General features: G+C 35.9%; 1 protein-coding gene across 1 annotated transcript; it reads left to right on the top strand.

Annotated features, from left to right (window-relative positions):
- The first annotated feature begins 4,853 nt into the window (after positions 1-4,853).
- LOC133321399 (intraflagellar transport protein 88 homolog) lies at positions 4,854-13,653 on the top strand. Its single transcript, XM_061530486.1, has 8 exons — positions 4,854-5,003; positions 5,251-5,450; positions 5,526-5,787; positions 8,173-9,100; positions 11,152-11,351; positions 12,093-13,020; positions 13,085-13,195; positions 13,424-13,653. Exons 1-8 carry the CDS (start codon positions 4,854-4,856, stop codon positions 13,552-13,554), a joined length of 2,910 nt encoding a protein of 969 aa, XP_061386470.1. The 3' UTR covers positions 13,555-13,653.
- The last annotated feature ends 1,038 nt before the right edge of the window (positions 13,654-14,691 follow it).

The following is a 14,691-nucleotide window of genomic DNA, read 5'->3' as shown; positions in this document are numbered from 1 at the left end:
ATAACATGCCCTGGGAATAACATATGCTTTAAAAACTTCTAAGATTTCCCGAGGATGCGGTGTTATAGCATCGAACGTAATCATACCTCAAAAATTATGAACAAGTAATTTGTGTATATCTTAAGTACGGTTACAGATACCGACTTCAAACTATTGCTGAGTAACGTGAGTGTAAATACGCATCATCCACACAACATGACCGCGGACAAGGGAAAATGCACACCTTATTGCATTTAAATCTATACGTAGAAAATAGAAAACATATTGTTTGTGGAATCAAAAACCACCAGATTTTTCTAAAATGTTCATAGTAAGGCAAGCGATCCCATGGAAGTAACATAGGTTAGATAAAACTGAGGAGCAATAGCATCAAAAGTATTCATACATCTGAAAGAATGTACCTACCTATGTAGAATATTTTCTATGGGTATATCATAAGATAGCGGCTTGAAAATATGGTTGAGTAACATGGATACAAATCCGATGGGGATATATTTTCGAACGATGAGGATATATTTTGAAATACATATGTATGTATGTATATATGAAATAAAAATTGGTTGACATTATAATTCTCCATTTTTGTCAGTTTGTGAAAAAAGTTTATTTTGAACACAATTAAACAAAATGTTATTTGGATTTCAAAATAAAAAAGAAAAAAACATTGAAGTGAGTAGTGTGAATTTTAATTATAAATCGTTTTATCATCAGAAAAAATCAGAGACTGGGATAGGATCAATTCAGATATACCACTATTTTTATACCCTTTACCACACTTCAAATTTGGCACAGCTCATTTGTTTGGCCCAAGAACGATTTACACGAAATTTGGCACAGCGTAATCTTTTGATTTGAACGAAATTTGGCATGGCATACTGAACTGCGTTTATAATAATGTGTGCTAAGTTTCATGAAAATCGGTTCAGATTTAGATATAGCTCCCATATATAGTTTCGCCCGATTTTAGGTAACTGATGCACCAAAGTCCCTGGAAATCTTTTCATTTCCACGAATTTTAGCAGAGCGTACTGAATTAAGTCTAGAATTATGTGGGCAAAGTTTCGTGAAATTTAGTAAATATTGCAGCTGTATATAGGATGATTACCAATTGATCATACCTAAATTTTAATTTGATAACTTCAGCAGGGGCAGCGAAGCGCCACGGGTCCCGCTAGTACATATATAAAATAGAAAAAAATTGTTTCTTTGTTTGTATGTTACCGATAGACGCCAAAACCGTTGAACAGATCTTAATGAGATTTACACTGTATGTCGGGGCATGCCCTGAAAGTAACATAGGCTATATAAAATTTTAAAATTCCGCATGGATGCGGAGTAATAGCATCAATAGTAAACATACCTCAAAATTTCTGAACATGTAATATGCGTTTATCTTACGAAACGTTACAGATACCGTTTTCAAAATTTGCCTGAATAACGAAGGTGTGAATACACACCATCCATACAAAAATTAGCATGGTACGATCAACGGAAAATGCACTTTATACTGCATTTTAAAAATCAGCATATTGAAAATTTGAAATATTTTGTTTGTAGACTCTAAAAATGCTGAAAAGATTTGACTGAGATTTTCACAGAACGTCAAACAAGCCTTGGCAACAACATCTACATATATCTATATATATAAAACAGAAAAAAATTGTTTGTTTGTATGTTACCGATAGACGCCAAAACCGCTAAAGAGATCTTAATGAGATATACACTGTATGTCGGGGCATGCCCTGAAAATAACATAGGCTATGTAAACTCTTAAAATTCCGCGTGGATGCGGAGTTATAGCATAAATAGTAAACATACCTCAAAATTTCTGAACATGTAATATGCGTTTATCTTAAGAACGGTTACAGATAACGCCCTCAAAATTTATCTGTATATCGTAGGTGTGAATACACATTATTCATAAAAATACGATGGAGATAAGATCGGTGGAAATGCACTCTCCGTTACACTTAAATAATCTATGTACATGTAGGAAATAAAAAATGTTTTGTTTATAGACTCAAAAACCGTTGAACAGATTTTACTGAGATTTTTACCGCTATCCGAGGGAAATAATATAGGCTATATAAACTTCCAAAATTTCGCGTGGATCGCATCGAACGTAATTATACATCTGAACTAATATTCATTTTCTGTGCTTATATCTTAAAAATGGTTAAAGATTCCCACTCCAAAATTTGTCTGAATAACTTGGTAGCAAATACGCATCGTCCCTATAAAATTGGCGTGGTACTATAGGGGAAAATGTACTCCTCACTGCATTTAATTAGTCTAAATGTAGAAAGTGGGAACTCTTTTGGTTGTTGACACAAAAGCCGATAAATAGATTTTAGATTTAGATTTTTAGATCTTTGTTATCGATGTTATGTTATTATCAGTATATAATGATAAAAACCACCAGTTCCGCTAACGTCTGGTGTTTTTCATCTCCCATTATCTACATATTGGAATAAAATTTGTGTAAAATGAAAAATATTTGACATTCTAATTTTTACGATTTGTCAATTTGTGAAAAAATGGATTTTTTAATTTTAAAAAGTCAACCAACATTGAAGGAAAAGACTATCAGCCTGTTTTTGTAAAATTCTAAACGAACGAATTCGAGTGACTTACGACCAAACTCCTTGGTTTTGAAAAATATGTCATTTATTTTTATTTTGAATCAAAAAATATTTGTTTACATAAACAAAGGTTTGGTCGTAAGTCACTCGAATTCGTTCGTTTAGAATTTTACAAAAACAGGCTGTATGAATTCAATATGAGAGATATCCAAAGGAGAAATGCTGATTGTGGAATAAAAGTTATAAAAGTCCGAAATCTGTGGTGGCTTATCATTATAGCTGATATATTTCGAGGATGTATAGAGGAAATGACTAAATCAAATGTCACAAATCCTATCTTCGGACTTTATCATGTTTTCTTAAGAATAACAATGCTATATCTAGGTTCGGTAAAAATATTATTATGTGATAATGCATTATTGTGAATTTTTCTTGGCAATGAAACAATTAAAAATATACAACTCAAACTTAACAAGGATCATACGTCAAGTATATAAGCGATATTAATCGGAGTGAGAAAGGGATCCAAATCATATCATGGGGAAATAGTTGAGAATACTGACATTAAAAATTGCTGTAATGTAAATGAAGGATTTTAGAGGTCTTGGAACGATTAATGAGAAACATGTAAATATTGGAGAAAATATATTTGTGCATGGTACTATTACAACTGATTAGAAACGTCAAGCGAACTTTGTTTTTAATACTACCACCGTTATTCAAAGATTATTTAAAAATGTATTTGTAATCTATTGAATAGAATCAAATATACTAATACATAGATCGGCTGCTACGAAATTATTACTGATATTACTGATGGGCAGCGAAGCGCCACGGGTTCAGCTAGTAAACTATATAATAATACCTATAGATTTTCGGTATTTTTAATATTTAGCTTTAAGTAAGGAATTGTGATGCAAAAATGTTAGTTTCGAAATTGATCGATATCAGACCTCAATTAGGCATATCAACTCATATAATAATAACTACAAATGTTCGGTAATTCTTACACGATACAATTAATATAGGTCTTCATTCTCATTCAATTTTTTCGACAATTACAATTTTCATATTTTATTTTAATATTTTTTGCTTCTTCTCATGTTCTTTGGGTATCCAAATTTCAAATTTGAGTATTACAATATTTTTGAACATTTTTGTACGAATCTTCACGTTACCCATTTAAATAATCATGTAACGCAACCCTTTTCTCGGACTCAAAGTTTATGCCCACCACAAATGACATAGGGCACACGATATTCCAAACGCTTCCCTTGTACAATTTTAAATATTCCCATTTGTGTCCTGTGTGTGTGAACATTTTCGGCAATGGAAGAAAAAAAAAGCGAATAAATAAAAAACCCGATGATGAAAATATTACGGCAAAAGGCAAACACAACTCAATTGTTTTATGATGAAATTTTCTGTGGAGTCCTTTACTGAGGCAGGGATTTTTCCGTTCATAGGAGTGCGAGTCGATACAATGTTTTTGATAGTATTGTTTATGGGTATTTTTAATATTTCAATACTTTGTTTGTTATTTCGTCGTTCGTCCTTTGCCTTGTTAATGCGGCCAGTACAATCGCGGTCGAAATGCACCCGACACACGGACAACAGAGAAAAAATATAAACAACAGAAAAGAAAAAAAACACACACACCAAAATATATGGCCCGCAGTCAACCACCAACAGTATAACAAGGCCATAATTTCTTCTTTTGGTGGCCTAACGATTGTCCCGTTTCCAAGGCAACAGTGTCAAAACCCTAAACAACCAACCAAACAAACACACTCACTCAATGCAACGACCACCCGACCTCTGGCAACATTGGCCCAACAATTTAGACAGGACCTGTAAGGACAATGGCCAAATTCAAGTGGTGGTAGTTGTGTTAACTCGTTGCCGGACAAACTGGCGTTAGTTGAGAGCATTTAAAGCATTCTCGCTCGTCACTATTTACAGCCACAACTATTACGGCCTCTTTTCGCATGGAAAATTTAGAAAAAGAAAAACAACGCAACAAAACATCGGATTTCTGGTCTATTTTGAGCTTTAAAATTTGTTGAAACATCGCAATAATTGTTATCTAGATGCCTACTTAGACTGGACACTTGCAACACTCACAGGCAACACACACACTCAGTCTTACATATCAGCTGAAGGAACTCAGCTGTCTTTCGTACATCTATGTTGGTGAATTTTACATAAAATAACTGCGTAGTTGTGGCGACTGAAACTGCATTCCAGCTAAAAAATTAATTACATTCTGCAATGGATGCGGAAATTACTGTAGATGCCGCAGGCATTCCTCTATCTACTGGTGGCACTGGGGAAACAGTTCCCGTTCAGGCGCCAGTAGCAGTAGCTCCGCCACCTCCTCCCACTGCTGCCGGTCGACCACCAACATCATTACTTTTTTCGGTATGTATTCGGTTTGTTTGTCGTCACGTGGCTGTTCGGTTTGTGGAAACATTCTGGCGTCGAGGGATCGCCAATGCCGTCTAATCCAATCTGGCCTGGACCTTTTATTCAATAAGTGTACTTCAGACACCCGCGCCAACATGTTTACCCCTGAAACTCGTTACGTACAGCCACTTAGCCATTCAATCCATATGTAAATTTTGCTGAAAATGAATTTAAATTTACCAAAACGAAATTGTTTTCCTAGCGTGGAAATTTAGTTAGCAGCCGCTTGGGAGGCGATAAAGGAGCGCAAGCACGTCCTTCCACATCTGTACGTGCCGTGGGCTATGCAGCCAACAACAGCGGTTCGGCTGGGCAACGCTTTGATCAGTTTTTCGTTGAAAAGGCCAAACAACAAACACTCTCATCAGCCAATGCCGCCGTGGTGGCTAAGAAAGAAGTGAGGTAAGTGGCAGGATAACAAAAACAAAAATCGAGACCAAATGTTTGTTTGCGAAATGACACGTTTTTCGTTTAAAGTCCCCAGGTGAAATATAAAAATCTGGAAGCAAAAATAGTGAAATTACTGGAATCGTCAATTGTTTTAGCGGCAAAAGCGTCATCGAATCGTAAATTCAATGGCGAGTTGGGTGGTCAGGAGACGATAACTTCGGAAATGAAGGCTGCCGCAGCCGAAGCGCTCAACAAAGCCAAGGAGGCATTTTCATTGGATCGCACGTTACACAGATTCCGGGATCAACATGGTGAAAACATTTTTCATAATTTCGATCTTACCTATGCGGTAAGTATTTAAATACTAAATCTAATTTAATTGTGGAAACCAAATTGAACCGACTGACCTGGGTTCCGCACGGCATTTAGAATGAAGACGCGTTGTGCTCTGTAAGGGAAACTTTCTACGATATTTTACAAAGAAAAACACCATTAAGGAAAGGACAAAATATATTGGAGAAAATCGGTCGAGATTAAGATATAGCTCCCATATGCATTTTCGTCCGATTTCAACTAATATCCGCTTGAGTTCAGATTTAGATATAGCTCCCATATATATTTCCTTCCGATTTTATGTAAATGGTGCACCATAGATCCCTTTCCAATTCCCAGATATTATGTTTCGCATATTGAATCTAGTCTAGAATGACGTATGTTACGTTTTGTTGAAGTCGGTTCAGTTGGTTTTTTGGTTTTTGTATAATATATATTTAGATGTAGATATAATTCCTATATATTTTCGTCTGAGTTCATGAAATTTGTGCACCAAACAAATGAAGGTTTCTCCTAGCGAGATAAAATTGTGGACAGCGCACTGTTTTGCAGCATACCAAATGGTGTATGGCTCAATTAGTTCCAGATTTACATATACCTCCCATACAAAACTTTGCTCGATTTTATATATTTAATAATTTTGCTCGATTTGGTACACCAAAGAACCCAAGTCTGCCCGATTGACATGATTTATTTCAGAGATTTCAGAATGATATGTTTATGCGTTTTTTAATTGATTCAAACAACCATGTAGATCACAAACTTAATTTCGCCCGATTGGATTTGAATGGTCCTCCAAAGATGATATGTCTGTCCTAGCTACAGGATATTGTACATATAGTTGGACACATTTTCACCCTACCAAGCGTAGATCCACATTTTTGGAGTTTTGAGATTTCAGGAAAATCCTCATTAAAGTTGCTGAAATTTATATTTCGTTTACAAAATTCGTCTATATAGGTCCACTTTTTGTTATAGTATAGTTCCTCGTTGGGTGAGAAACTTCATTGTAAATAAATGTCAATACAATAAGGGTGCAAACTTTAGGAAATTTGCCATCAAAAATTGCTGCGGCCCGGGCGAACATAATACTTTATTGCTGACTTTTTATTTTTGGTGATAGGTGATAGATTTCGTGCTGAAAATGAAGGAAAAATGTAAAAAACTTAGTACAGATTAATATTATAAATTCAACAATAAAATTAATGGTCATGTGAGATTCTACCATATGATATATTTTTTATTTAAATTAAAAATTTTCGGAAATCCATTTCAAACTAACATGAACTGATACAAGAATCTTTCATGCAGGGTTTTTAAAATTTGCATCACAAGAAAATAAATTACAAACAAGAAATTGGAAAAGGTGTATTCGCCATTAATATCAATTTCTACTAAAAAAACAGTGGACTTCAACCACGATTTACCGTTAGTTATTTTATTTGATTTTTTATGCAATGTACATTAAACGGCTTATCGAGGATCGGTCAACCAAAAATTAATATATTTTATAAATATTATATTTGAGATTCATTGGTAAGATGGAAATTTCCATCTCTATGCAAAGACGGCTTAACGTTTTTTTTTTCGTTACATTCGAATTTCCCCAAATAGTTGTTAGTTGAGGACTACTATTTATATTATAATCACATATTTGTATTTTCCAATGAAAACCGCATTCTAATTTGCTACATTACAAGTACATAACGTCATACATATATATTCCCTATCCACACAAAACGGTATATTAAAACAATTAAACTTTAATTGCTTTAAAGGAATCAGTGTGTAAATTGTAATGACCATTTTGTTCATTGTGTATAACTGTTTGTGCGCACCCCTTACTTCCATATTCCTGCTTGTGACTAGCATTCCGCTAAATGTCCCTATTGGGTACATGGAATCCATTGCCTGGCCTCACCTTTAATTCTATTATCGTACATCATTAAGAACTTTCGCCAAGTTAAAGCTTCAGATGAAAAACTAAAACTTTTTCACAGTTCCATTTTTCATCTCTTTTCTTATGGCTGTCTATCATTCTGTTTACCAGTTTGTTTGTTCCATCGTCTGCACTTCCGTCAAGTCATTCGAGAAAATAAGCTATGCATGCTCAACAACTGATACCAAGCTCTACTTTCAATTCTCACACCTACTTTTTACATCCGGCAACAAATTTATTCCTTTCTTCTCAGCCGGATGGATGTTCACACCCTTTTACATTCTTTGAAGAGCTGAAGTTTTCTTCTGTTTTTGTTTGGGTACTTTCGCTTTCCTTAACGGAAGGGGACTCAATAACTTATGGCGGAGCAGAACACGCGCCAAGCCAACAACCTACTTATTGAACCATCGGTCTCACTGACTGACTGACTAATTCATCCTTCATCCATTAAAACTTTTGCAGGTCTTTTTCAACCTGGCCGAGCAGTATGAGCGCAATGACATGCACATCGAAGCGCTAAACACCTATAGCATCATGACAAAGAACAAAATGTTTCCACATGTGAATCAGCTCAAACTGAATATGGGCAACATCTACTATCGCATGGGTATGTATCCGAAGGCTATTAAAATGTATCGAATGGCCCTCGACTCGGTGCCGAACAATCTGAAGCAATTGCGCCTGAAAATCACCCAAAACATTGGTATACTCTTCGTGCGTATGGGCCAATATGCCGACGCGGCCGCCAGCTTTGAGTTTATCATGTCTGAGCGAGCGGACATTCGAAGCGGCATTCACTTAATACTTTGCTATTATGCCATGGGTGATGTGGATAAAATAAAGAACACTTTCCGAAATTTATGTGATGTCCAGCCGATGGAGGCTGAAAAAGATTTGGACAATGAGAACAGCATACTAAAGCTGCAACAACATGTGGTCAGCGAACAGCAGAGTAACCACGACCGACAGCAGACACCGCCGCCCCACCAATCCCAACGCAATTTACATCATCAGAATGGATTCGAGAATTCGCCAACGGCCGAAATAGAGGTAATCAATAGCGCAAACGGTAATGGCAGTGGCGGAAATGGCGGTGTCGGTGGCAGCAGCAGCTTCAACATCGATGATAAAAATAACAATACGAATAATAGCGGCGTCGGTGGTGGCGACAGTGGCAGCAACTTTACTGGCAATGGTGCCGGCAACAATGCCAACGACCATCGCCCAAAGACTGGTTTAAGGCCTGTCGACCGTAATGGCTACATATTTCAATCGCTGAAATCCGACGAGCTGGCAATTTATATCAAGCAACGCAAAAACAATGAAAAACGCGCCATAACAATGATTGTCGATTTAATTTCTCCCATCATTGAGGAGAACTACAACGATGGTAAGCGGAAGTATAAAACGTGTATGCGTTGCGTAGTAGTTTGTTAGTCCGCCCAAAAAAATAGGAATGCCATTTGTGATTTTTCAATTAGGATATAAAGGATAGACATAGCAACATATATTCTTATGTATGTACATGTACATAAATAGATATAATATAGAGCTATGAAGATGTTAACTGTATTTAACCAAGCAGAACGACCTCGAATTGGAATGTGTGTTATAAAGACAAAATGTAATTCGAACATGAAAGTCATGGAGGCAGTTTAGTTTTTCTTCAATACAAAACTAAAACATGTAGAATTTAGTTTTTTATTAAGGAAAATTATTTAACTGTGACCAAGGATTTTTATACCCTCCACCATAGTATGGAGGGTATATTAATTTTGTCATTCGGTTTGTAACTCACCGAAATATTCATTTCCGACCCCATAAAGTATATATATTCTTGATCAGGGTAAAATTCTAAGACGATCCAGCCATGTCCGTCCGTCCGTCTGTTGTAAGCACGCTATCTTCCGAAGGAATTTAGATAGGGTGCTTAAATTTTGCATAGGGTTGTCTTTTGTCTGCAGGCAGGTCAAGTTCGAAGATGGGATATATCGGTCCACGATTAGGCATAGCTCCCATATAAGGGTACCCCCAAATTTTCGGAATTTTGGGGTTCTTGAGCGCGTTTTTCAACCGAATTCGCTGAAATTTGGTACATTGGGTCCTTATTGGGTACTAAATGTCGCCACAAAAAATTATAAATATAGGTCCACTTTTTCTGGTAGCCCCCATATAACGGTGCCCCCTAATTTTCAGTCTTTTAGGGGTTTTGGTCGTATTTTTCCGCCAAATTGGCTGTAATTTAATACTTTGAGTTCTAAATAGGTTCCAAATCACTCCACAAAAAATTATGAATACAGGTCCATTTTTTCTGGTAGCCCCCCAAACTAATTTTCGGTATTTTGGGGTTCTTTTTCAACCGAATTCGCTGAAATTTGGTATATTGGGTTCTTATTGGGTACCAAATATCTCCACTAAAAATTATAAATATAAGTCAATTTTTTTCTGTTAGCCCCCATATAAAGGTACCCCCAAATTTCGGCATTTGGAGGTTCATGAGCGCGTTTTTCAACCGAAATCACTGAAATTTGGTATTTTGTAGCCGTATATGGAAACAAATCTCCCTACCAAAAATTATTAAAAGTCAACCCCTTTTAGACGTAGTCCCCATATAACCCCATTTTTTATATTAATATAATTATCTGTTTTTTCCGCGTTCTGGGTTTGGTTCTAACACTCTAAATAAATAAATAACCCGTATTTAGACCAAGCCCCTGTGTGGAAGGTACCAGAAGGAGTGGACCGATGTTCCCCATCTTCGAACTTGAACTATGTTTGAAGGTGGCCAAAGTTTGGATGAAATCGAAATTTTCTGAAACAAGTTTGATCCAAAGAGACATGGATCTGGAACCATTTTAACCGTGTCAAAGTGCATATGCCCTCATTATCCATAAAGCTGAGAGAATAATTGTCCATTACAAATTTCTGAAATTTGTTTTATAGTTTACATTGTGGTTTATATAACCGGTTTGTGGAAATGTCGATATAGGTCCACTTTTTGGTATTTTCCTTATATTTTTATTTCAAGTACCTGTCAGTATATCTATGGTGGAGGGTATCCAAAGTTCGGCCCGGCCGAACTTAACGCTTTTTCACTTGTTTTGATTTACTGCGTCATTTTTATTTTTCTTCATGAACCTTAGATGTGCCAGCAAAAGTTGTTAAGGCAAATTCTGCGTTCTTATTCAATAAAACTGATGCAACTTTGTGGCTTTAGACTATATAGCATATCCATAAATCCATGACTACAGTTATATCCTTTCGAAATAATGCTGATAATCAACATTTCGACGCTGTTTCTTGTCTTCTGAGGATATACTCATTAAATTTTGTTTTATTCACTGGCATCTCTATTTTATTTTTCCGAAACTTATGCTTACATGGAAGTGAACATGTTTTTGTTTCGAACACTCATCCATACTCGTTTGCAATTTGTTACAGGATACAACTGGTGCATTGAGGTCATTAAAACGTCCAATCTATCATGGCTGGCCAGCGAATTGGAATTGAATAAGGCTTTGGTCTATCTGCGTCAGAACGATGTCAATCAGGCAATTGAAACTCTACAAATGTACGACCGCAAAAGTGAAGGATCCATGACGGCCAGTGCGCTCACCAATTTAAGTTTCATTTACATCAATGTAAGTATGTGGTCGATAAACAAACATACAAATAAACCCAAAAGCACGACCAGTGTTAATTTGGCCACAATTAACAAAATTTTATTTTGACCTGTGGGTCTGAGATAACGGCGTTACATTACCACTGTAGTCGTAACACTGACGCGGGAAACATAATATAATTTAGAAAAAAAAATTAAAATCTTAATGTAATTACCACAATGCAACAAAAAATATTTTGAAAAAAAAAAACTAAAGTTTATATGAAAAAAAGGAAAAGTTAGGACCGAACTTTTTATACCCTCCCTGAGGCAGATATTCAAACTACTTATAGGAGAAAACGAATATACAGACATACCGTAATATGAGGACTAGGGTCAAGATTGATATTTAGGTGTTTTAGATTCTAATTGCGTACCAAATTTTCCTAACAAAAACTATCATTGTTCAACATTTTCACTACCAAAAATTATCATATCAGTCCCTATTTTGGTATATACCCCCAACCGTCAAGCATCATGTTCTGTATGTTCAAGGTGTTGTAGTTAGGTATTTTGTTTTGTAGTATTTTCGTGGACCCTGTCGAACTTTTGCTTGTTTTCATTTTATTTTCATAGTCTAAATTCTTAACTTACAACAAAATAATTGTCTTGTTTAAACATCCATGTATACTATATACACATTTTTCAATTTAGCATATTTCCGTTTATTTTCAATTTCTCGCGAAAACACTTAAAATTCAATTTTAATTTACATAATTAGTTGGGCAATTTAGAAATGGCCACACACTGCATTCAGCAATTAAACGAAATCGGAGCACTGCAGAGCAATGCCATGGCGTTGGTAAATGCCAGCATCATTGACTATCACAAACAAAATTATGTGGCAGCACGCAACAAACTCGAGAGGGCACTGCAAATTCAGCCGGACAACTTTGAGGCCAATTACAATTTGGGCCTCGTGGCAATGCAGGAAAATGACTTAGCTCTGGCTGAGGAACAATTTGAAAATCTGAAGGCTCAGCTAATGGTTCCGCATTCGGTGCAGCACAGTCATGTTTACTATCAATGTGCCAAGCTGCAAGAGAAGCTAAATACGACAACTATCGGCGGCAATAACTTCAAATTGAATAACACTTCGACAGCGCTGCAATCGTATCTCCAGGTCTTGGGAATATCGGCTGGAGAAATTGATTCGCGGCTATTTGAGAAAGTCGGTTCAATCTATGAACAGCTAAATGATCACCAAGAAGCCAATCAGTACTACAACGAGGCATATCGCATTAATCCTAGTGACATTAGTATCGCAAGTTCGATTGGATCCTATTACATTAAGTTGCAAGCCATTGAAAAGGCTTTGTATTATTACGAGAGAGCAGTCCTAGCCGATCCCAATGATCCCAACTTAATGTTACGCATAGCTAGCTGTTTTCGAAACTCATATTTGCCACCCAAACAGTATTTGGGAATGTTTGAGAAAATATATGCCCTATTTCCGGATAATTTAAACTGTGTGCGAGCCTTAGTGCAGGTTACAAAAAGTTTGGGTATGGCGGAGTTGAATGAGAAATATTCACAGGAATATGCACGATTGCATAAAGCTCAAACGGAAAGAGAAAATGAACAGCGTTATCAACAACAACGATTGTCATCGGCTGCCTCAGGCAGAGTTGGAAGCAGCCGTTTACGAAGTAATTTTCTCATGTGGAAATAGAAAAAAAAAATAGATTTTCTTATAAATGTTACCTTTTTTAGCTTATCGAAACGATCGAATGTCGGAATCGGAAAATGGTCTATCAAATGCAATTTCAGCCAATTTCAATGGTGAACATTATGTTCGTGCAACGGATTCGCTATATACAGGTAACTTTTTTAACTGTCATACATAGATATGTAGTCGAACTTTTCAACAACGAATTATTATCTATGAATAATATCTATATAACAGAAAAAAGACATTTATTCGTTGGCCACATTTTAAAAAAGTTCGACTGTGTAACATGTATGCGCAACCATGATATTTCGTGATACTTATTGTTTGTAGCTAGTCAACTAGTATTATTTATTCACATATGCAAACATATATGTTTCCTTTCACAGCGCCACAACATACTGATCCTTTGGGACCACCCCCAGAACGACCCCGTACCGGTGCCGTTAAAAATGATGCAACACCCGAATCAGATGACGAAGAGATGAATGCAGAAAGTTTATTACCCATATAAATATTAATTGCGTCAAGTAAACAAAATAACAATCATTTTTGTTTGTCGTAAAAAATGCATTGACACAATGAGTGGCAAATAAATGTAATAACACTCTTACTTTTCCTCATTTACTTGTGTTCCCATGCGAACACAATATGTTTGTTGGGTTGTGTCGAATATATCATGTTTTCGTTAAATGAACAAATATTAAAAAAAAAAAAACATTAATAGAAAGGACAAATAGTAAGGGAAGGGAGAACTATATGATGTACTATACTACAATGGGTGTATTCACGGGGTGATCTTAGATTTTTTTGTGGGTCCTAATAAAGTATACATGGGTGATCTATACTTAATTTGAAAGTATTTTGTGTCGAAAGTGTTTTAAAATTTTGTTTCTAAATACCGAATATTGGCGGTATGAGGGATATACCAAAACGTGGACCGATTTATCCCATTTGCAATAATATACATTCTAGTATATGCAATGTATGTGCAAAATTTCAAAGCTCTATCTATATATAATGTTTGAAGATGGGATTTTTCGGTCCACTCATTCTAGTACCGCGGTCAAAAAATTAAAAAAAAAATTGTAAATATTATCTGATGGGAACGCATTGTACAAAATTGTGTGTCAATCGGACAAACTTTAGGTCTTTAGTGGAGAATTTACATGAAATCGGAAGAAAATATATATGGGAGTTATATTTAAATCTGAACCAATTTTCACGAAACTTAGCACGCTATGCCAAATTTCGTTCAACTCGAAAGAAATATGGGAGCATTGGTACACTATTTACGATAATATATATCTAAATCTGAACCGATATTCCCGAAACTTAACATACGTCATTGTAGGCTTAATGCAGTACGCTATGCCAAATTTAGTGAATATCGAAAGGTATATAGGTACATTGGTGGGCCCTTTGTCAGGGCTGTACCAGAATGAGTGAATCAGACTTATATATGCTGTTATAAATTTTATGGGCTATCTACACTAAAGAGGAAACCACATATTATAAGTTTCACAATGAATAAAAAACTGAAAAAATAATACACATATTCTTGCCGATATCCTTTAAGTCGGTATACACAAATATTATTTTGATTGTGTCAATGTGTGTGTGTACCAGCGCATATGGATGTGCAGGTGGT

This window comes from Musca vetustissima, unplaced genomic scaffold (assembly GCF_032173495.1).
Source record: "Musca vetustissima isolate MV318-11 ecotype Yass unplaced genomic scaffold, APGP_CSIRO_Mvet_v1 utg19084, whole genome shotgun sequence".
NCBI lineage: Eukaryota > Metazoa > Arthropoda > Insecta > Diptera > Muscidae > Musca > Musca vetustissima.
Note: the sequence above shows the minus strand (reverse complement) of the source record. Positions and strands in the feature narration are given on the sequence as shown.